Raw genomic sequence first — 23214 nt, 5'->3', positions numbered from 1 at the left:
GGGGGGCTGATGGCTTAACGAGCACAGCATCCTTTGTTTGCTGATCTGGCAGGCAACATTTTTCATTCACAGAGAGTTTTTCAAGTGAGTCAAAGGGGCTTCTCTGATAGCTCAGTAGGTAAAGAACCTGCCTGCAATGCAGGAGGCCTCAGTTCGATCCCTAGGTAAGGAAGGTCCCCTGGAGCAGGGATAGGCTACCCATTCCAGCCTTCTTGGGCTTCCCCGGTGGCTCAGCTGATAATGAATCCACCTGCAATGAGGGAGACCTGGGTTCGATCCCTGGGTTGGGAAGATCCCCTGGAGAAGGGAAAGGCTACCCACTCCAGTATTCTGGCCTGGAGAATTCCATGGACTGTATGATCCACAGGGTCACAAAGAGTCAGACATGACTGAGCAACTTTCACTTTCACATTAAAAAATGGTACTTGCCAAGTTGATCAACTCAGCCTCCTCTTTTTTTCCCAGAAACCAGCAACTCTTTGGTCATTTGCCTCTTCAGTAGGCTTATGAACCCAAACTTAATAGTTTCAGAGAAAAACAATTTAGGAGAAAACAAAACAAGTGAGCCAACAAATCAAAGGGAGGTAAGAGAAGACCCATTCCCTTTCTTGGTCAGCCAACACCTGACTGTCTTTAGTGTCAAAGAATTCCTTCTGCCAGGCAGAGATGGCGGTGGGCTGGCAAGGCTGGGGCAACAGTCCTATCCGAGGTGCGGGGCTCAGCGTCCTCAAGCTAGGTACGTGACTGCCATGGGCAAAGCAGAGATGGCAGGTCACCATCTCGAAGGAGGATATAAATCCAGTCCAGGGCAATCGGCAGGAGAGGACACTTCTCATTTACCTCTGACCTTGTGGGTGGCTATAATTCTGAACATTCGTGGAAGCCCAGTGTCTCTCTCTCTTCCTTAATAATGAATCAGCAGCAAGATCTCATAAAGCCCACTATTCAAGATGCAGAAACCACTTTCTAGAGTGAGGATATCTTAGTGAAATGTAGGTATGACTTAGCAAAGCCCTATATACTCTATTGATACCATGCATTAAATAGATAACTAATCAGAACCTACTGTACAGCACAGGGTCTACTCAGTGGTCTGTGGTGACCGAAATGGAAAGGAAATCCAAAAAAGAGGGGATATATGTATACGTATAGCTGATTCACCTTGATGTACAGCAGAAACTAACACAACAATACTCCAATAAATTTTTTTTAATTAAAAAAAAGCAAATCAGCAAAACCCAAGATCTGATCATGGGGAGTCCCTGGTGGCTCAGCAGTAAAGAACTCGCCTGCAATGCAGGAGACATGGTTTCTGGGTTAGGAAGATCCCCTGGAAGGAAATGGCAACCCACTCCAGTATTATTGCTTGGAGAATTCTGTGGACAGACATGCCTGGCAGGCTACAGTCTATGGGGTCGCAAAGAGTCAGACACGACTGAGCAACTTAACAACAATATCTGATCACACCTGCAGAGATAACTTATACTTATGTAAGAAGTCAGGCAAGACATTGGGTTCTAGTAGAAGGAAGCGTGGTTCTCATCACCTGGGTTTTCTCACGGTGTCTGCCCATGGGCACTGCTCTTTTTGGAAGATGCCTTTGGTGCCCACAACTGAGGATATGCCCCCCCAAGTGTCAGTGGTCCCCAAAGGCTCTGTTGGTATTTCCCAGCCTGTCTAAGCTCTCCTGATGGATCCATTCTATTCTCTAGCACCCCTGCCTTCTTATCCTCCAGCTGTGGCCTCCACATTCCCTCTTTCTCGTGGTTCCAGACCCACCCTGTCTCTCCACACAGCTGGATTCTGTCATTCCCTCGTGGTTCCCACAGGGCAGCCCTGGTTGTTACCTTCACACGTGGGACTCATCTCACAGGCGAGGGAACGCTGAACATTGTGGTCCCTTGACGTCTAAGGGCTATGGTTGGTTTGCCTCCACTGGAAAAAAAAAAAGGGGTCTATGCCCACCATATGTGGACCGTCCACTCACCCAGTAGATGCAAAGACGTCGGAAGACCTGCCTATACGCCTTGCAGAATGCAGCACAGGTACGGAACGTGCCCAGCATCAGCGTACAGACGCAGAAGGAATAATTGTGAAGCAGCCTGTGTAAACTCTGCTCAAGCAGGAGACTCACACACTTTAAAAGTCCCCCGAGATCTTCCTTGGTGGCTCAGTGGTAAAGAATCCACCTGCCAGTGCAAGGGACACAGGTTCGATCCCCCGGCAGGGAAGATCCTACACGCAGTGGAGCAACTAAGCCCAGGAGCCACAAATACTGAGCCTGCACTCCCTCGAGCCCGCGCTCCACGACAAAGAAGCCCACGCACCGCAACAGAGAGGAGTCCCGCTTGCCGCAACTAGAGAAAGCTAGTGCGTAGCAGTGAAGACCCAGCACAGCCAGCGACAATAAATAGAATTACAGAAGTCCCCCGAATGCCTCCCAGCTATAACCCTTCCCCCGCCGACCACAGGTAATGGTTCTGTGATTTGTACTGTGCGGTCAGAATTCCCTTAATTTTTCTAAAAACATTATCCCACCCACCAGGGGTTCCATGTCAGCATAGCCTCACGGGGCATTTTAGCTTCACCTACTTTGAATCTCATATAAACATAACCACACAGTATGCGTGTATTCTCTCACGTCCGGCTTCTTTCGCTCAGCTGCGTGTTTGAGAAAGTTTCTGTGCTTTCGAGTGTGTCCCTCACTTCTGCCCCGTCTCGCGCTCCACTGGACCAAATACTGAGGGAATCCCGTGTCCTGCTGGTGATGGGGATTTGACCGGTTTCCAGTTCGAGGTTAGCACAAGCTTTCCGGCCGTCAGCATCCCTGCACCTGTCCCTGGGTGCACACCTGCGGGCATTTCTACGCGCACAGGCCTGGGAGCAAGTCAGGGAGACACAGGGCGTGTGCACACACGTGTATCATCCATGTGCAGCTAATGTGAAATCACAGGCACATTTTCAGATTCTTCCCCCCACCACCTGTGTATCGGGTTTCCAGTGTCCCCCACTTCTGCCAAAAGGTACAGTTATAAATCTTTAATAAATGTTCGCCTTTCGTTGGATGCTTTCTCACTGTGATTTTAATCTGCCTCCCCTGGTTACATTCTTCCCTCCCTTACTAGGAGGTCCGGAGGCAGATAACCTCTCGCCAGTGTCTAGTACGCTTCTCAAGGGAACAGAAAGGTTAGACTTCTACATTGTTGGAGTGTCTTCTGTGCAGATGACGGTTAACTGCTTCATATTCCTCAAGCAGCGAGGGAGAGATTTGAGGAGGTACTGCCTCCCATCAGCTAGACGGAGATGACCCTCGCTTTGCAAAAGGCTCATTATTGTCATCAAGGATCGCTTTTCTCTTTTCTGTAAGCAACCCTCCAAGCCAGTTTGTGAAGGTCACGGCTTTCTGTCCAGACGTCTGCGCCTTCTCCTCCCTGGAGATTTTTTGTAAAAGGTGATGCCTCATTCTGCGGAGAAAGTAGCACCAACATGTATGCCCTCTCAGGTGGAAGACGGACAGCTGGTTGAGAAGGTGGTCCTCCGCGACGACCTGGAGGGGTGGGGGAAGGGAAGGAGGCTCAGGAGCCAGGGGGTGTATGTATTATTGTGGTTGATTTGTGTTGTTGTATGGCAGAAGCCAACACAACACTGTAAAAATTAAATATATATGTATATTTAAATGAGGCTTGTAGCTCAGTAGGTAAAGAATCTGCCTGCAACGCAGGAGACCCAGGTTCAATTCCTGGGTCAGGAAGATCTCCTGGAGAAGGAAATGGTAACCCACTCCAGTATTCTTGCCTAGAGAATCCCGTGGACAGAGCAGCCTGGCGGGCTACAGTTCACGGGTTGCAAGAGTCAGACTTGACTTAGCAACTAAACCACCACCATATATTTAAATAAAATAGAGATGATGCTTCCTTCTGAAAAGACAGCCTGTGCTGTACACACCTGAATGTAATCATAGTTCTGTAAGCTCGTTTTAAACAGGTGTAAAATCAACAGTAACAGCTAAACAGGAAGAGACTTGGGGAAGCTGAGAAACGGAAATAAGGTAGCAATGGATGGATGGAAACAAGGAGTCCCTAACGGTTAAATTTCTAGTCGCTCTGATCACATATAAATAAAAGGAAGGGCATGGAGGTGTTTTTCCTGGAAGAGACCACAAAGAAGACAAGAGATAGCTGTCTGGAGAGAGGTCAGACTGTTGCTGAAAGCAAAGATTAGACCAGCTTTCCCAGTTCAGAGGCTCTGAGCTGGGACTGTGTGAACTTCCCTGAAGGTAGGTTTCACGTGAACAGAAGAAACATCTTGCTCGAACTTGTCAGGGACAGCTGGGGCTGAGTCCCTCCACGAGTTCCAGAAAAGGCTAGAAATCCCACAGGGACAGAGCTTCAGAAGAAATCTCATTCCAGACGGTTTCTAGGTGCCCTCCCAACATGCAGGCTTTATATTAGGGAGAAAAGAGTTTCTGCAAGAATACATGAAAAGTGAAAGTGTTAGTTGCTCCACCGCGTTCAACTCTTCGTGACCCCATGGGTTGCTCCTCTGTCCATGGGATTCTCCGGGCCAGAATACTGGAGTGGGTACCCATTCCCTTCTCCAGGGGATCTTCCCAACCCAGGGATCGAACCTGGGTCTCCTGCATTACAGCCGATTCTTTAACATCTGAGCCACCGGGGAAGCCCACAAGAACGCGTGGCGGGCTACAAAGACCCTGGCCAGGGAGTGCGGAGCTGCTCAGTCATCTCTACCGATCTCAGCGGTTCCAGCCATTTAAAAAAAAAAAAAAATGCTATTTGTCCTGTCCACACAATGGGTGTTCTCATATAATAGACGAGTGCATGCAGTTGCTCTACCGCCTCTAAAGGTGCTAAGCAAACTGTAAGCTATTAGTATAATTAGGTTTGAAATGAAAAAGAGTGAGGATATGAAAAATACATGCACAATTTACCGTCACAGGAAGAAGGACGGCACAAAAATCCTCTGAGGGAAAGTTTATCAGGACTGGGTTCGGCCTGAGACACAGAAATATCTGGAAACGAGTGTTTAAGCAGAAAAGCTTGGTTTTCTTTTATAAATAATTACACTTTTTGGAAAATGTGTTAATTCTTTTTTTTTTTTTTTTTTTGCCTGAGGATACAGAGTCTAGTCCCTTAATTGAACCCTTTTGTAAGAAAAAGGGAATTTTGACTTGAAGAGCATTAACTCTCATTTTCCAAAAAGGCAGACTGAGAAGGTATAGAAAACTGGCCTAAGGTACATGGAGTCAAGGACGGACCCTACTTGTCCCTTTTCAGCCTCAAGCGTGGGAATCATACGGGACTGTTAGTCTTCAGGGGTCCCCAGCCTCTGGGATCTGACGCCTGCTGATGTGAGGTGGAGCTGATGGAATAATAAGAGAAATAAAGTGCGCATTAAACGTTCTGTGCTTGAATCATCCCGAAACCACCCCCTCCTCCGCGTCCCTGGAAAAGCTGTCTTCCATGAAACTGGCCCCTGGTGCCAAAAAGGCTGGGACCGCTGCGCTGATGCAAGTTCACAGCTGGGCCCCCAGTAAGAGGTTTTACTCTACATTGTCTACATACAACCGAAATCACAGAAAGAGAAAAGTCATGCAATGGGAGACCGTACCTGCCGATGATGGGACTGACCAGGGCGTCATTTCCAAAATAAACAAACAGCCCGAGCAACAACAACAAAACCCCCAACAGCCCAAATCACAAAACAAGAACTACCTGAAGGAAAACTATTTGGTACCTACCAGGGGCTGGGGGCGGGGGGGAGAGGAAAATCTTATTTTTCAAATACCATTATCAAGGAGAAAAGCCATCAGCCCCAGTTTCTCCCCCACAGCAAGACCCAGTCACAGCTGGCACGTCGGCCACCAGGTCTCGGGGCTGGACTCGGGCCAGCAGTTCCTTTCTGTCACCGATGAGTAACACCAGCCTGGAAACCAGAGCACCCTCGGCACCGTGATCACAGCGGGGTGACGCTCCCTCCACAGGGAAGAAAGGCAAGCTCCCGAGGTGACTGTGCCCACGGAGCCCGCATCCAGCAAGCCTGCACGCTGCTCAACGGCCGTGCAAGCACTTCCATCTGGGAGGTGCGCGCCTCACACGTGTGTGGGCAGAGACCTCTGCGCGCGGGCACACACACGCGGTTCCGCCTGAGTCATCAAGGCTTGGGTGATGATTGCCCTTGACTTTGTGACTTACTAAGAGGATAAATCGAGGCCATCTATTTTCTCAGCCTATAAACAGTGATGCTACGAGGCTGGCTGGTGAGCTGGAGATGCCACAGAAGTCAGTGCAGAGGGGATTATGTACCAACAAAATATTAATTCTGGCATGAAGGTTACTTTTCCGGCAGGTTCCTGAGGTTGGTACTCAAGAGACAGGCCACCCTGGCTAGGGAGGGAGCTGAAAGGGACGTCAGGCATAGTCAGCTTTTCAAGTTCCCTGATCTTACGCAGGACGAAAGACAGTCCAGTGGTCCAGAGGCCACTCAGAAGCTGATGGCAAATCCCGGAATTTCTACGTCCTCTCTTTGACCCTCCTTGCTCTGCTGGCTCCATGGGTTTAGAATAAATTTTCAGGTGGATCACAAATAACAAGACTATCTTACAGTCAAAAGGGTTGCTCACCTCTGGGCATGGAATAAAAAAAAGAGAGAGGTCAGTGGACTTTCCCGTGGACACTCCCGTGTCCCCGCCAGCCCATCCTGAGACGCCCTGCACGCAGCTGTCCCCGCGTCCCTCTCCTCCTCTCCCTCCTTATTCTGGGCTCTCCTCCTGTCTTTCCAGACACTCTGCCTCCTCTACCGCCTAGGAAACCAGGCTCTGCCTTTCCACGAACTGTGATGGCATCTTATAAACGGGGGCATGATTTCCTTAGGCTCTTAGGACACGGCGTATTCATAAACTCACTCCGAAAGCAGTGCTCTCCGTCTGGACTGCACAGTAATGCCCAGGCTGCTACGCAGAGTGACTAGATCAGAATACTGCGTGCTCAACTGCGTGCACATTTGTGTACACGTGCTGCCTGTGTCAGGGAATGTGTGATTGGGGTGTGTGTGCATGTGTGTGTATGTGTACACGTGTGTTGGACAGGGTGTGCTTGCATCTGTTGGGTGTGTATGTGTGTGCTGAGGTGTGAGCTTGTGTGGGTATTGGGGAGTGTATGCACCTGTGTGTATGTGTGTGTTGAGTGTGTATACACATGATGTGTATATGTGTTGGAGGGCTTGGTGTGTGGGTATTGGTGTATGTGTATGCATGTGTGTGTATGTTGTGAGCGTGTACATAGGGTATGCATGTGTCTGTGTGTACAAGTTGTGTATGCATGTGTGTATGTATACAGGGTTTGTGTGTACATGTGTGTATAGGATGTGTATGTGTACATAGGGTGTGTGTGTACATGTGTGTGTATAGGATGTGTATGTGTATATAGTGTCTGTACATGTGTGTGTATAGGATGTGTATGTATATATAGGGTGTGTGTATGCATGTCCATGCGTAGGATGTGTATGTGTACATATGTGTGTGTACATGTGTGTGTATAGGATGTGTATGTCTATATAGGGTGTGTGTATGCATGTGTGTGTATAGGACGTGTGTGTGTGTGCTGGGGGTGTGGCGTGACCAGCCTGGAGTGCCGTCAGCACTTCCTCAGTTTCCTCCAGGGATGTGAACAGGCAGCAAGCCTGGGAACCTCTGCCCTCACCCCACCGTTCTCGACCTGCCTGCTCAAGGGTCACCTCCCTGCTGACGGCGTCGTCCCGTCACTGCTGAGACTCCCCGCCCCACGCGTTCCAGACCTTCCACATCTCGAATGGAACCCTCTCCCCAGCCTCACCGGAGCCACAGGGACCACGGGGTGTTCCGGCTCGTTCTGTCCAACCCCGACCTCTCAGCTCCCTGTCTGCGTGTGTCCCACGGGTTCCGGGACGTGTTCTTCCTTGAGCTCTAAGCTGCGGGCCTGTTAATCCGATAGAACGGGCTCCCAGCACCAAGGGAGGTCACATAGTCTCCTTCTCGTTAAATTTGTTTTGAAGTAATGAATGGAAAAGACAACAACAACCTAGGGTCAGTTTATTTACCTCTCCAGAAAAAAAAGAGGACGGGGGCAGTAGTTCCTGAACTCTGATGTGAGTTACGGCAAACACACGGATTTATAACTGCAGCCATCGTTCACAGCTCCCAGAGCCTTGGAACGTCCGGCCCGAGCAGAACGATGGGGCACCTCCTGTTGCTGTATTCAGCCGTGTGTCCTCTGCACCTGAAATCACTTTGGAGCTTCAAAGGGAAACGTGTGCGTGTGTGCCAAGTCGCTTCACTCGTGTCCGACTCCTTGTGACCCTGTGGGCATGTAGCCCACCAGCTCCTCTGTCCATCGGATTTTCCAGGCAAGAACACTGCAGTGGGTCACCATGCCCTCCTCCAACGGATCTTCTAAACCCAAGGATCAAACCCAAGTCTCTTGTGTCTCCTGCACTGGCAGGCAGGTGCTTTATCACACGTGCCACCTGGGAAGCCCTAAAAGGAGATGTGCCGCGTCGCTCAGTCGTGTCTGACTCTTTTTTACCTGCCCCTGGACTGTAGCCCACCAGCTCCTCTATCCATGGGAGTCTCCAGGCAAGAATACTGAAGTGGGGTGCCATTCCCTTATCTTGTAATTCATGACACGCCCCTTTAAAGGACAGCTGAGTTCCTGTAAAGGAGGCAACCCTAGGGAATCCCCTAAGGATGGGGCTGGTCTCCAGGAGGCCCAGCCTGGATTAGAGGGTGGGAGTTCTGATCTGCCATCCTCTGATCTCCAGGGAGGGGAGGGAAGCTGGAGACTGAACCCGCGGTCGATGGCTAATGGTCTCATCAACGCTGCCTATGTGATGGAACCTCGATGTAAGCCCCGTGGGACAAGGTGTGGGTGGCTTCTGGGCTGCTGAGCCAGGACCTATCTGGGGTGGCAGCACCCCAAACTCCCCAGGGACAGAAGGCCCTGTGTTTGGGACCTTTCCAGACCCAGCCCGGGGGTATCTCTTCACAGGACTCTTTGTTTGTATGTTAATAGCATTTGTCATACACTGGTCATCCGGTAAGAAAACTGATTTCCTGAGTCTGTGAGCCGTCCTACTGAATTAATGGAATCTGAGGAGGGGTCCGCCAGAACTTCTGAGCTTAGCAGATCTGGCAGAAGCCCTTCACCTGTGGGACCAGGGGTTTCTCCAGACAGATGGGGTTGCAACTGAGCTGAATTACAGGACACCCAGCTGGTGCCACAGAGCTGCCTCATGGTGCTGGGGGTTGGGGGAAAAACACATATGGTAATCACAAAGCGAGCATGAACTTCAAACTCATTGTAGTTGTTAAGTGGAAGGTACGTTACAAATGGAATTCTCTCTCCTGTTATCTGACGCATTAGAACATGAAGATGTTCTTCAAAGAAAAGAAAAGTACAGCCAAGACCACGGACCTTTCTCATAAAAGCTGTCCACGCTGGGTGTGGAAGTGAACACCTGTCTGTTCACCAAACCCCTGGGGGCTCCTGTGCCTACCACCTGCTCACGGGTGAGTGAAGATACAGTTTTGGAAACGCACCACACCTCTAGGAAATAATAGTGAAAGTGAAGTCGCTCAGTCGTGTCCGACTCTTTGTGACCCCATGGACTGTAGCCTACCAGGCTCCTCCGTTCATGGGATTTTCCAGGCAAGAGCACTGGAGTGGACTGCCATTTCCTTCTCCAGGAGATCTTCCCGACCCAGGGATCAAACCCAGGTCTTCTGCATTGCAGACAGGTGCTTTACCGTCTGAGCTACCAGGGAAGCCAGGAAATAATAAAGGGAATTCAAAACTCAAAAGATGAGCAAGTTTGTAGTAACAGAATAATTCTGGGCCAGGAGAAATCAGAGAAGGGAAGGTAATCATCCAAGCGGAGGAAAAGGCCAGCTTGGGTATCTTACACGTCCCAACGTGAAGACCCAGCAGTCCATCAGGTGAAGACAGCCCTGTGCGTGCTCCACAGCTCTACTCAAGACATTTTATGAAGCATCCAGAGCTGAACGTCCCTTTCCGGGTTTAGGAACTTTTTCCTAGAAACCTTAGCTCCTTTGTGTATCTTGTATTGGAAGTTAGTGTCTAAATCCTTTCCCAATCCTGTAAATCCTGTAAGAGGTGTGTGTGAAATGGTATCTGCCTCATATTTTCTGTTTTTTGTGTTTTTTTTTCTGCATAGATGGGATAACCAGCATTTCAAAAGGAGTCTGGTGATGGGGTTGATGACTTTGGGAACAGACCCTGAACAAGTAGTACGAAGTAGGGAAATCCCTGTGTAGATACCACACCCCTGGGATGCATAAAGATAACTCTCCAAACCCTGGGGACCTCTGAAACAGTTTTGGAACCCATTTCAAGAAGGTAAATTCCTTCCAGTATACAAGCCACCAAGCTCACCTTCAGAACCAACACCACGGCTTTTGTCGCCAGGATGCCAATAGCAGTAAGAAAGCAGCAGTGTTTCTAATCACCCTCAGATAGAGGAAAGATACTGTATCCCTAGAGGATGCGCCCCTAAAAGTCATCTCATGAGTGTGTGTCCCTGTTCCCCAGGAGGGCGGACATCGGGGAGTGTGTGTCCCATACACGTTCCCGTAACTCATCTGTAAACCTCAAAGCCTTTCCTCTGCTCATCGTGGCTTATTATGCGCAGACATCAACACTGGAAGGCCTGAATCAGTGAGGTATCCACGTGGACCAAATACAGCTCTCACTGCGGGCAATTCTACTCCAGGTTTCCGTCCAACACAGGAACGGGAAGATCGGAAAAGAGCAGAGGCCCACGACATCACAGATGCATTTGGTCAGTGACCAGAGCCCGCAATCAGTGGCCACAGGAAGAACATCCGCTTCCATACATAAGAAATGAATCCCCAGGCTGCAACTTTCATTCAAAAGCAGCACGGTTCAACCACGAGATTCTCGGGCATCCCTGCGGCTTGCAGACCTCTGACCCTCCCCATCTGTCTTCTGAACCTCCCCTGACACAGCTCTGGTCACCAAGGGTGTGGCCAACCTCATCACCCCCCATCTGCAGGGCACCAACGCACACCAAGGGAGGGACATTCTGTCACCTAGGGCATCGGGCAGTCCCTGGGACTTTGATTTTTTTTTTTTTTTCTTTAACCAACCTTTACTCTGTCTCCAGGAAGCAACTCAATGTCTGGGAAAAGCTCACAGAGACAGAGCAGGGCAACTGAGTATGAAGTAATCTCCTCTGGCTAATCAAATTTTCCACTGACCCTAGAGCTCCTGCCAGAGGATCTGCCTTCCTCAAACAGCCCATTTAATTTAAACCATGGTTAAAGAAGTAGGATATCAACAGAGTCATACAGCAAGACTGGGTTGAAAAAAAATGCAAGTCATCCCCCAACCCCATACAAATTTTCAAATGTAGATTATCTGAAAAGACAGTGATTTGAAAGCCTAATTTCTCTTCTGAGTGGAAAACTTTCGATCCCTTTCAAGGGTGTTAAGTTACAGATGAAACGTGGCTTCGTTCACACAATATTAGAAATAGAGTTTATGAAAAAGACTCTCCTCAAGAATGAAGCTAGAAGTTGTGAGCCATTCCACCCGTGTTCTTTCTTTTATTCATTTATTATGCCAAAACGAGACTAGAGGGCATCCAGGGAGTTTGCCTTCCCTTAATCAGCTGTCACGGCAATAAACTTCTAGAGCGACATGTAAGGAATAAAACGTTCACCAAGATTTTATGAAAATAGATTTTCAATTAAGGATTATAGCACAGCAAAGGCAAGTCAGGTGCTACTGTCACGGTTCTTGGGAGCAAGAGACCATGGGTCCAGACCACGTAGCCCTTCGCCCATCACCCTGGCAGGACCAAGTGCCTCCCTTTTACACATCACACCTCAGACGTGGGTCCAGAGAGCTCTGAGTGCCCGGCCCGGCGACGCAGTCTGTGTCCCTGTCCCTGAGTGTATCTTGCTGCACAAACAGGGCACCATTCAGCTCGCTGTACCCCTTCCACAGCAGTCACGTGTGCGGCCACTCAACTGTCAGTGACGGAATAAATCATCCTGTCCTCATCGGGAATGTAAAGTATCACCTGAATCCCAATCAAGCTGCGAGCGAAGAATTTGCCAGTCATCGAATCCAGGAGAGGCTGTGATTACCCAGAGTCTTCCACAAACAACTGATGAAAAATTAGGGCTCAGGAAGTCTCAAAACAACGATTTAAGTGCAGCATGATCACTCGAGTAAAGCTGCCTGGATTTAGCTGGAATGTGACATTTCAGAAAAGGCACAACCCAGCTGCAGAGTCATAATTATCAATTCAGGAACTGACAGAAGGTGGAAAAGTTGAGCGAGTCTGTGTCTCATTTTCCTCTTAGGCCAACAACCAGATGAGTCTGAAAATACAACCAGTGGCTGTAGGCTTATCTAGACTCAGTTCGACCTGCTCTGACGGCCCTTATGAAAAGCAGACACAGAGGAGGGTGTTCGGTAGGCACCCTGGGGAACAGCCCTGTTCACTGTGTGAGCGAAAGTGAGATCAGTGTTCTCATTCTTTATTTTTCTGAAGTAAATGCAGAGAGAGGGGAGTGGGAGGGAAGATCTTAAAAGTTTTTAATGAAGGTGCCACATATGCCATATATATGAAGATGGTGCTATGTTACAAGGTTACTGGAAGAAATACTGACTGGACAAGTTATCAATCAAGCATCATCATTATTATTATCAGCAGGAGGAACCTGAATTTTCTCCCTCGCCGGGGTCCTAAATGTGCAAGTTTTACATTTACATTAAGGCATCGCATAAGAGAGGAATTGTGGGTGTGGGTGGGAACGTAACTGGGAAACAGTACTCCACACACGTTTCTGTCCTGTTTATACATGAAATTATGCAATGGCAAGACCTGGAGTGGGGAAAAGAGGGACACAGATGTATTTTCACAGACAATTACGTAAGCCTGGGGAGAAACCCAGGCTGATGAAGGTTCAGGAATGAGGGGCTTGTTGTCTGCTGTGTGTGGGGGGTGGGCGGGGGGAGAGGGGTGTCTACAAAACAGTCCCTTCAAACAGTTACTGAGCTCCTCAGGCTGGAAGTCCAGTTCAAAACGCAGGGTGATCGGTCCTCTGCCAGGCAACAGGTGTCTCCCTGTGGGTGTGGTTAAGCCGACTGGGTTCTGGTCCAATTCGAATACATTGTTCATTTCTTGTCTCTTTTTGTTGAACGCAAGACCTCGCAACGGTTCAGTGACTGGGTCCTTCCATACACAGCCCTGCTCCCGCCCCGCACCCCTGGGATCCAACCAAGGGGAACCCAGCACCCGAAGGAATTTCTGCGTTTCCAGCTGTACCTTCAAAGTCTCACAGCTACCCCCACCTCCGGCCCCTCCCTCACCACCAAGGACCCCGCGGACTAGTCACGTGTGGAAACAGAGCCCCACCTCCGGAGCAGCCACGGCAACCCGGAAAGGGTTAAAACATCAGCCAAATAAACATGCTCACACACAGTTTCCAGAGAACAAGATGGCAACCTACTGGTCCTCGCCAGGAGGGTCCGGCGCCCTGACCCCCGTGGCTTGCGGCCCAGGGCCGGGATGCAGACGGCAGGGGCTCCAAGGTGGTGCGGGGCCCGGAGCGGTCGGGGGTTGGCGGGGAACGCGGGACAGCGGCGAGCGGGTGTGTGTGGGGGGGTCCTCAACTTAGTAAAGTTGTCAAGGCTCAGGTGCCCCCCTGGCCGGCCGCCTTGAGGTCCCCGGCGGCGCACGGGCCTCCTCGGGGGGCGATGTGCCATCATTATGCTCGCTGGCACCGTCAGCTTTTTTTTTTTTTTTTTTTTTGCGGTGCGGGGGGGTTACCGTTGTCACACCCGGGAGCAGGGCCCCGCCCAGCTGGCAGCCGCGGCCGGAGCCGAGAGACAGGCGCCGGCCCCGGGTGAGCCACAGGCTTCGCGGACCCCAACAGGTCCCGGGCTCCGGGATCGCAGCCCCGAAGCCGGCGCGGGCATCCGGGCCCGGCGGTCCTGCCCTGGCCTCGGCGATCCCGCTCTCTGTGGGTCCCCCCACTGCCACCACCACCACCCCGACACGGCCCCGGGGGTCCACCGCGAGCTGGAACTGACGCGCGGCCGGCGGGGGGCTGCTCCGCCGCCCCTTCCCCACCGCGCGCAGCCCGCCCTCGCCCTGGACCCCGAGCCACCTGTCTAAAGCACAAGGACGCAGGGCCGTGTAAAGTTGCAATTTGCAAACAAGCGGCAGATCCACCGCACCCGGGCGGCCGCCGCTGGGGGGTTCCGGTGGGATCTGGCGGTGGCGCACAGGGTCGCGGTCAGTCCCGGGGGTGCCGCGCTCGTCCCCAGCACTGGTCCCCCGGTGCCGGTCCTCCCGGCCACGCGCGCCTCGCCCACCAGCACTCACCATCACGTTCCCTTGCATTTTAGCCGTCTTAATCATCGCCTTCTCCTTCATTTTGCCCCAAGTCTGAACCCGACTTCTGGCCCGGAGAAGAGTAACTTAATCCATTGTCTCGCTGATGATTAAAGTAGAGATTGGACCGGCCGAGGACTGGGTGGAGTTGGCTTTTGAAGGAAGAAAAAAAAAAAAAATTCTTGCAGCGCTTCGGCGTCCCCCTTCCGCCACCCTGTCCCTCTCCACTCCCGGTTGGATCACAATAGCAATCAACACTTTTCGGCCGCCGCTTGGAAAGAAAAATTAAAAAGACGGAGAAGAGGGTGTGGGGGTGTTTCTGCTTTCAACAAAAGCCGGCGGGCCCGGGGAGCGGGGGCGCGAGGAAAGAGGCTGCGAGGCGCGGGGCCAGCTCGACAGCCTGCGTGTCCGGCGGGCCGGCCGGCCGAGCTTCGCCAGCGACAGCGGCTGGCGCGACTTGCGGGGCGCACGCGGGGACCCTGGGCGGCGCGGCCCGCGGTGGGGATCCTCGGCGGGGGCCAGGCGCCGGGCACCGCACTGGTCCCCAAGGGCGGGGACCCCGGTGAGCCGGCGGCGACCACAGTGCGGGCGGGCCCTTGTGTGTGTATATCTGTGTGTGTGTGTGTGTGTGTGTGTGTGTGTGTGTTGTGTGTGTGTGCGCGCGCGCGCGTCCACACAAGGCTGCGCTGCTTGAACCCGGCTGGACCAGGATGCTTCAAGCCGCAGCAAGGTTAAGCGAGCCGAACCTTCTGGGTAGAACCGGAGCCTCCTGAAGCACCCCTCCCGGGTACACGCCCCCTCCCCGCGGGCCCAGTGTGCGCGGCGCACGCTCGCTGGGTTTTTACAAACAGGCACCGCCGCCTGCCGCCCGGCGTGAGCACAAGATCAGCTGAGACCACCTCCCGGCTGCGCCCCCCAGAGGGAAGGGAGAGGCCGGGCACAGCCGGGCGCCGCCTAGCACTTCGGTGGCTCAGGCGAGGCGCGGGAAGCGGAGCGCTCATAAATATTGTTGTTTCGGGTTACCATGGGACGCACAGAGCGTCTCCATGGTTTCAGCGATGATCTGCGTCCGAATCTGCCGCCGCGGCGGGTCCAGGGCTCCGGGAACCTCGCTGGGCGGCGGCACTCGCGGCGCTGGCCGGCTCTGCGCCGGCTCACCTGGCTTCCCAGGCTCCGCTGTCTCCCCCAGCTCCGGCCTCCGCCCCTGCCATGGCCCCTCGGGCGCCTTTGTTTCTGGATCTGATCCCGCCGGCTTCCCACGCTCCAGCCTCGCGCCAAAGGGTCTGCCTGGCCCCCTGAGCCCCCACCGCAGCTCTGATCCACCTCCCTCCACCCCCACCCCTCCAGTCTTCACCCCAAGCGGCGGGTTGCCTGCTGATCGCGCCGGGTGTTCCCTGGTCACCACCCCAGGCCGCTCCCGGGAGGCCGTAACAGTTCCCAGGCGCGGCTTAAGCTCCCTGGACCACACGGGGACGCGCGCTCCCAAGAGCACGCACGCCAAGAGGGGTCAAATTCAAATACTGCCAACCCAGGCCGCCAGGAAGAGCATCGGGGATGTTCCCAGCGCCGCGGCTTCCCTCCTCCATCGAGGAGCAGGCTACCGCAGAAACTGGACTGGAGCTGTTTCAACCGACATGAGCGCATCAGGCTTGAACTCACTGGTTGTGTGTGTGTGTGTGTGTGTGTGTGTGTGTGTACACGTCCTCGCCTGGGGGGTGGGGGGGGGGTGGGGGGGGGGTGGGGGGGTGGGGGGGGGTGGGGGGGGGGTGGGGGGGGGTGGGGGGGTGGGGGGGGGTGGGGGGGTGGGGGGGGTGGGGGGGTGGGGGGGTGGGGGGGGGTGGGATGCGAAGCTGGGAGGGATTTGAGAAACCTTTCCATTTCTTTATATTCATAAAAAATAGCATGTAAGAATGAACAAGAGCCCGGTTTTCAACGCACACTCGGAAAATTATGAGCAATTGCTACTGTAATCATATGCAAATGACTCACAATGCCTGCATATATGAAACATTATATATAAGCATTATATATATACACACACACACATATAGTAGGCATATACAAGCATATACAAGCAGTTGGTTTACAGGTTAAAAAGACTTGTAACTAATGATTTGTCGTAAAAGATAAGTGGAAGAAATAGGTGAAACAAAGCTGAATTGAAAAGCAGAGTTTAAAGGAACCTGGATTAGGATTTGCCTGAAAGTGGCAGGTATAACACTTTTTTTTTTAGGTTTAAGAAGCTCTCTCCTATGTTAGGATTCTTAACGACAGCTTTTCTCTAAAAATGAACGTGGGCACAGATCATCCTTGTACTCTTGACCTTTACACTAAACCCAGCTTAATGTGGACAAAATTACTGCCAGTCTAAAGTTCTGTTTGTAAGCGACATTAAGATGGTTCTTTCTCCTCTTTATTTGAAGTGGCATTAATACCTTCAGAATCTTCTTCCCTCTCTTTCCCACCAAAACTGCTCCCTCAAAACCTGGCTTTTCCCATCCCATCCCATGTTGGAGTATGGAAAGAAAATTAAGAAAACGAGACAGAAATATTTTTTAATGGAGGTATAACTGACATATCACACTATGTCAGTTTCAGGTGTGCAAGGTAGTGATTCAATATTTGTAAACACTGTGAAATGATCATCACAAGAGTTTTAGTTAGCATCCATCACCACACCTAATTAAATTTTTTTCTTGTGGTAAGGACTTTTTAAGATCTAGCCTCTTAGCAACTTTCAAATATGCAATTCAGTACTATTAACCACAGTTAACATGTATCCATCATATTCCCATGACATTTCATAACCGGAAAAGTGAACGTCGCTGTCGTGTCAGACTCTTCGAGACCCCAGTCCATGGAATTCTCCAGGCCAGAATACTGGAGTAAGTAGCCTTTCCCTTCTCCAGGGGATCTTCCGAGCCCTAGGATCGAACCCAGGTCTCCTGCATTGCGGGTGGATTCTTTACCAGCTGAGCCATAGGGGAAGCCCGAAGGATACCCTGGGCTTGTCTGGTATTTGAACCCGGGACCCTCTCACACCCAAAGCCAGAATCATACCCCTAGACCAGTGAGTCGCCCCTGCGAGGGCTTTCTCAACACTTGCTCCGTAACTGGAAGCTTGCCCTTTCTGACCGCCTTCACCCATTTCTCTTTGCACTTCTGCCCTTGTAACCAATTTTCTGTATCTATGAGCTATGAGAAGGAAACGGCAACCCACTCCAGTATTCTTGCCTGGAGAATCCCATGGGCAGAGGAGCCTGGTGGGCTACAGTCCACGGGGTCACAAAGAGTCAGGTACGACTAAGTGACGAACACTGTGAGCTTGGTCTTCATTTTGCTTTGTTTTCCAGATTCCACATATAAGTGACAACATGCAACGCTTGTTTTTCTACGTCTGACTTATTTCAATTAGCATAATGGCCTCAAGGTCCGTCTGTGTCATTACAAATAGCAGGATTTCACTCTTTATGGTTGAGGGGAGGCTGCCCAGGTGGAGCAGTGGTAAAGAGATGCCTGCCAGTGCCAGAGACCGGGGTTTGATTCCTGGGGGGAAAGATCCCCTGGAGAAGGAAATGGCAACCCACTCCAATATTCTTGCCTGGAAAATTCCACAGACAAGAGGAGCCTGGTGGGCTACAGTCCACGGGTCACAAAGAGTTGGACACGACTGGGTGACTGAGCACACCAGCATGATAGTCCATCCTGTCCATCAGTGGACACATGCTGTTCCCGTATCTTGGCTACTGTAAATAATGCTTCAGTGGACATGACTGTGCATATGTCTTTTGAAGTTAGTGTTTTTGTTTCCTTGTGACAAATACCCAGAAATGAAATTTCTAGATCAGTTTTTTTAGGAAGCTCCATACTTTTTTTTTTTTTTTCATAGTGGCTGCACCAGTATAGGGCTTCCCTCATAGCTCAGTTGGTAAAGAATCCGCCTGCAATGCAGGAGACCCCAGTTTGATCGCTGGGTCGGGAAGATCTCCTGGAGACAGGATAGGCTACCCACTCCAGTATTCTTGGGCTTCCCTGGTGGTTCAGTTGGTAAAAATTCTGCCTGTAATGCAGGAGACCCCAGTTCAACTCCTGGGTTGGGAAGATCCTCTGGAGAAGGGACAGGCTACCCACTCCAGTATTCTCGGGCTTTTCTCACAAACATTGCACAAGGGTTCTCTTTTCTCCACATCCTGGCCAACATGTGCTCTTTCTTATCTTTTTATAATAACCATTCTAACGACTATGAGGTGATGTCACTGTGGTTTTATCTGGATCTCCCTGATGAGTAGTTGGCCATTCGAATGTATTCTTTGGAAAAACATCTATTCAGGTCCTCACCATGTTGTAATCAGGTTGTTTGTTTATTTGATATCAAGGTGTATGATTTCTCGCTATATTTTGGATGTTAGTCCTTTATCAGATAGTATGAGTTCCAAATGTTTTCTCCCGTCCGGCAGTCTGCTTTTCACTTTGCTGACCGTCCGCTCTGCTGTGAAGAGGCTTTTCCGTTTGACGTAATTACCACTTGTCTACTTTTACTTTTGTTGCCTTTGGTTTTGGGGTCAAATCCAAAAAATACCTATTACCAAGCCCCGTGTCATTTATGTTTTCTTCTAGGAGTTTTACGGCTTCAGGTCTCACATTCACATCTTGAATGCACGGTGAGTTAATTTTTGTGTATGGTGTAAAATACTGGCCCAGTTTCATTCTTTCGTGTATGAGCATCCGATTTTCCCAGCAAAACTTCTTAGACAGAGCTCTCCACTCTGTTTCATTGATCTATGTCTGTTTTTCTGCCAATACCATACTGTTTGGACTACTAGAGCTTTGTAATAAAGTCAGGGGTTATGATGTCTCCAGATTTGTTCTTCTTTCTTAAGATTGCTTTGGTTATTTAGGGCTGGCCTTCTTTGATTCCATACAAATGTTAGGATTGCTCAGTTTCTGTGGAAAATGCCATAGGAACTTTGACAGGGATTACATTGCATCTGTAGATTGCTTTGGGTGGTATGGACATTTTAACCACGTTAATTCTTCCAACCCATGCACTCAGAACACATTCCTATTAATTTGTGTCTTCTTCAGTTTCTTTCATTAATGTCTGACAGGTTTCAGGGTACAAGTCTACCACCTCCTTGGTTAAATGTATTCCTAGGTATAGGACAAAATTTTTTAACCTATCATTTTCCTAGCTTCCTTTAAATTATCTCTGAAAATGGAAAGTGGGATAATATGGAATAAATGTTAATTTAATAGATAAATAATTCTGCTAGAAGACAATGTTTTTCCTAACACTCAACCAACAGTATCAGCCAAAACTACTTGCTGGGCACACCTGCGTTCTCTATTCCTGCCTAGCCTCTGGCAGAAAGGCCTACAGAAAAGACAGGGCTAAAAGCAGGCATAAAGAAGAGACATGGTATGGAATAAAAGTAAAGCAACTCTGAATGTTCAGCAGTGACGGTTCAGTCTTTGCGACTCATCTAGCCTTTGACTTATGCAACACTGAAGAAAAAAAAAAAGAATGAAAATAGATTAAGCAGAGTCTGGGAGAAATAAAAACCAAGAATATGGGGGGGAATGCTTGAAACGGAGGAGGTGCAACTGTCATAATATTTTGGGATATTAGATATTCTGAGAAAATTAGATTAGAAATATCTGAAGATGGCGCTGACATCAGAACCCCTCTCCTCACCCTCACCTTCAAAATGTTTTTTCCTCTGCTGCATTTATGAACATGGGATGCAGTTGTGGTTCTGTATTTATCAGGAAGTGCTGGGCCATCTCTCCAGTTCTTGCAGTCGTATTTCCAGGTGTTTTTTTCCCCTAATCTGTGAGAGGAGCATATTATCTCATAGTTTGGTGAAAATACTAGGGTGATAGTATTTCTGTTAGTTTTCAGCAGACAGGATCTGCCGTGCTCCGAGGCACCCACACCCCATGGACAGTATTTTGCTATGTGTGGACCCATGGACATTATTTAACTCCAATAGGCTCTCTCCAAACCTGCTACCTCAGAGCCATTGTTTTGTCCATCCTTCTTCTCCATCCTTAATTTATGTATTGCTGGCATCAGAGACTGCTTCGACTAAAGCAGCTTTGACTTAAGTTGAGGCTTTGGGCATAATGTTCAGTTTCACATTTGACACCAGGTAATATTTACAACAGAAGAACAGACCATCGTGTCATTTTATCAGTGTTCATGTCTTGTGACTTATTACTAGAAGTTTAACTTTGGTGAGGTGAATTTTCACCGTAAGGAAATGCAACATGTGAAATTCCTTATGTATAAAAGTGAAAGTCAAGGTAACTTTGAGTTCTCCAGAAAAACAGAATACACGTGTGTGTGTGTGTGTGTGTGTGTGTGCATGACTTCTCAGGTGATACAGTGATAAAGAATCCACATGCCAATGCAGAAGGCACAAGAGATGCACGTTCAGTCCCTGTCTTGGGAAGATCCCCTGGAGCAGGAAATGGCAATGTGCTCCAGAGTTCTTGCCTGGGAATCCCATGGACAGAGGGGCCTGGTGGCTACAGTTCATGCAGAGTCAAACATGACTGAGCACACACATGCGTGCGTGCACACACACACACACACACACACACACACACACATACTCTATGGGCTTCCCTGGTAGCTCAGCTCGTAAAGAACCCGCCTGCAATGCAGGAGACCCTGGTTCAGTTCCTGGGTCGAGAAGATCCCCCCGAGAAGGTATAGGCTACCCCCTGTAGTATTCTTGGGCTTCACTGGTGTCTCAGATGGTAAAGAATCCACCTGCAATTCGGAAGACCTGGGTGGGTAAGATCCCCTGGAGGAGGGCATGGCAACCCACTCCAGTATTCTTGCCTGGAGCATCCCCATGAACAGAGGAGCCTGGTGGGCTACAGTCCATGAGGTCATAAAGAGTCGGACATGTCTGAGCAATTAAGCACATATATTCTATAATGCATACATTTATATATACGTATAATTATATGTAAATACATATAGATGTATATATGCATATATTATCATATATAAATATATATATATAATTTAATGTATTATAAGAGACCGGTTCACATGGAGGCTGTCAAGTCCTGAAATCTAGAGTTGGTACACTGGAGACCCAGAAGAAACAGTTGTCTAAGTTCCACTCCAAAAGTCAACAGACTCAGGACTCAAGAAGAGTTAATGTTTCAGTGTGAGTCTGAATGCAGGAAAAAGCTGATGTCCCAGCCCAGTGCAGTTAGGGAAGGGCTCCCACTTTCTCAGCCTTTCTGGTCTATTCATGTCTTCGACTGACTGCATGAGGCCCACACACGCTACTGATTCAAATGTTAAAGTCATCAAAAAAAAAAAAAAACACCCTCACAGAAACATCCAGAATCATGTCTGAACAAACATATGGATACCCCATGGCCCAGGCAAGTTGACTGGTAAACCTAACCATCACTGCATAGGAAAAGGGTGATTGTTCTCATCACAAACTAGTCCTTACCCACAGCTTAATTCATTACTGATGCTCTTTAAAATGTGAGCTGTCTTACTATATTGAAAACACCATTCATCCTATATACTTTGATTTCCCCATAAATTTTCAGGAAGATATCTTCTGAAAAAAAAATGTGGTCTGCCAATATTTATTTTAAAAATTGCACAAGAATGGTAACAATGGTTTAGAGAAAACATTTAGAAATTAAACAAATTAACTTCAAATATGTAGCAACAGCATTATGCCAAACACAGTGATTATAATATAGAAAACATTCTTTATCCTCAAGGATTTCACAGGGTCAAGTGGGAGACATCAAAATTAATAATATTAACAACAAAATTAAGAACATAAGTAATAACTCTTGTGGAGTGTTTAGGCAAATATCAGAGAAATTAAAACAAATGGTGACATCTGAAACACACCTCAAAGAAAGATAAATACAGCAATTAGAGAATCATGGAAGCAGGGCAAAGGAGGACCAGCAGAGGGCTTCGTGCATCGTCCAGCAGCAGCACAGCAGAAGCAGGGGTGGGTGAGGGACACACGGTGGACAGCACTCTGAGGTCAGCAGTGGCAGCCCTGAGCCAACTCCTCCGAGAGGTGGAGTGACAAGGCCACAGCCCCCACGTGGTAAATGACGCAGAGATCCATGTCTTAGAAACGAATGTCTTCTCACAGAAACAGCCTGAATGTCCGCTGACAGAGTGGAAACAGACGAGGTGGTACATACGCACAATGGAATATTACTCAGCCGGGAAAAGGAGATAATGCCATTTGCAGCAACCTGGATGGACCTAGAGATGGTCATGCTGGGTGAGATAAGTCAGACAGAGAAGGAGAGATAGCCTATGACACCCCTTACATGTGGAATCTAAAAAGAAATGATACAAACGAACTTATTTACAAAACAGTAAAAGACTCACCAGAGAAGGCAATGGCACCCCACTCCAGTACTCTTGCCTGGAAATTCCCATGGACGGAGGAGCCTGGTGGGCTGCAGTCCATGGGGTCGCTAAGAGTCAGACACGACTGAGCGACTTCACTTTCACTTTTCACTTTCATGCATTGGAGAAGGAAATGGCAACCCACTCCAGTGTTCTTGCCTGGAGAATCCCCGGGACGGGGGAGCCTGGTGGGCTGCCATCTATGGGGTTGCACAGAGTCGGACACGACTGAAGTGACTTAGCAGCAGCAGCAGCAAAAGACTCACAGACATAGAGAAAGAACTTTCAGTGATCAGGAAGGAAGGATGGGGGGAAGGGACAGTGAGGGAGTATGGGATGGACAGGTA

At 49.6% G+C, this 23214-nt stretch overlaps 2 protein-coding genes and 1 long non-coding RNA gene across 4 annotated transcripts in view; 2 read left to right on the top strand and 1 right to left on the bottom strand.

The window, feature by feature from the left end:
* DPP6 (dipeptidyl peptidase like 6) overlaps positions 1-14512 on the bottom strand; it is a 960318-nt gene extending 945806 nt beyond the window's left edge. Inside the window, exon 1 of the mRNA XM_070788461.1 lies at positions 14434-14512. Coding sequence (XP_070644562.1) covers positions 14434-14484 — 51 coding nt within the window. The 5' untranslated portion in view covers positions 14485-14512. The remainder of the gene's footprint in view (positions 1-14433) is intronic.
* Positions 13257-14748, top strand: LOC139182813 (uncharacterized). The gene is made up of 2 exons (XR_011566386.1): positions 13257-13637; positions 14457-14748. It is a non-coding gene; the product is annotated as an uncharacterized lncRNA (long non-coding RNA).
* A 711-nt stretch (positions 14749-15459) lies between these two features.
* Positions 15460-22807, top strand: LOC139182812 (uncharacterized). 2 transcript variants are annotated; one of them, XM_070788462.1, is made up of 3 exons: positions 15460-16103; positions 19060-19103; positions 22602-22807. In XM_070788462.1, exons 1-3 carry the CDS (start codon positions 15489-15491, stop codon positions 22621-22623), a joined length of 681 nt encoding a protein of 226 aa, XP_070644563.1. In that variant the 5' UTR covers positions 15460-15488; the 3' UTR covers positions 22624-22807. The 2 variants fall into 2 exon arrangements, 1 of the variants encoding a protein (XP_070644563.1); XR_011566385.1 differs by lacking the exon at positions 15460-16103 and adding an exon at positions 16329-18956.
* Positions 22808-23214: the final 407 nt, after the last annotated feature.

Source organism: Bos indicus, chromosome 4, assembly GCF_029378745.1.
Source record: "Bos indicus isolate NIAB-ARS_2022 breed Sahiwal x Tharparkar chromosome 4, NIAB-ARS_B.indTharparkar_mat_pri_1.0, whole genome shotgun sequence".
Lineage (NCBI taxonomy): Eukaryota > Metazoa > Chordata > Mammalia > Artiodactyla > Bovidae > Bos > Bos indicus.
This window is presented reverse-complemented; position numbering and strand designations above follow the sequence as displayed.

Bases quoted from the DNA above. Each gene is read 5' to 3' on its own strand.
- LOC139182812 (XM_070788462.1), top strand. From the start codon at position 15,489: ATGGTTTCAGCGATGATCTGCGTCCGAATCTGCCGCCGCGGCGGGTCC. The intron at 16,104-19,059 runs GTTGTGTGTGTG...GTTTTCTTCTAG, and splicing joins CATCAGGCTTGAACTCACTG to GAGTTTTACGGCTTCAGGTC. The intron at 19,104-22,601 runs GTGAGTTAATTT...GTCTTCTCACAG, and splicing joins ATTCACATCTTGAATGCACG to AAACAGCCTGAATGTCCGCT.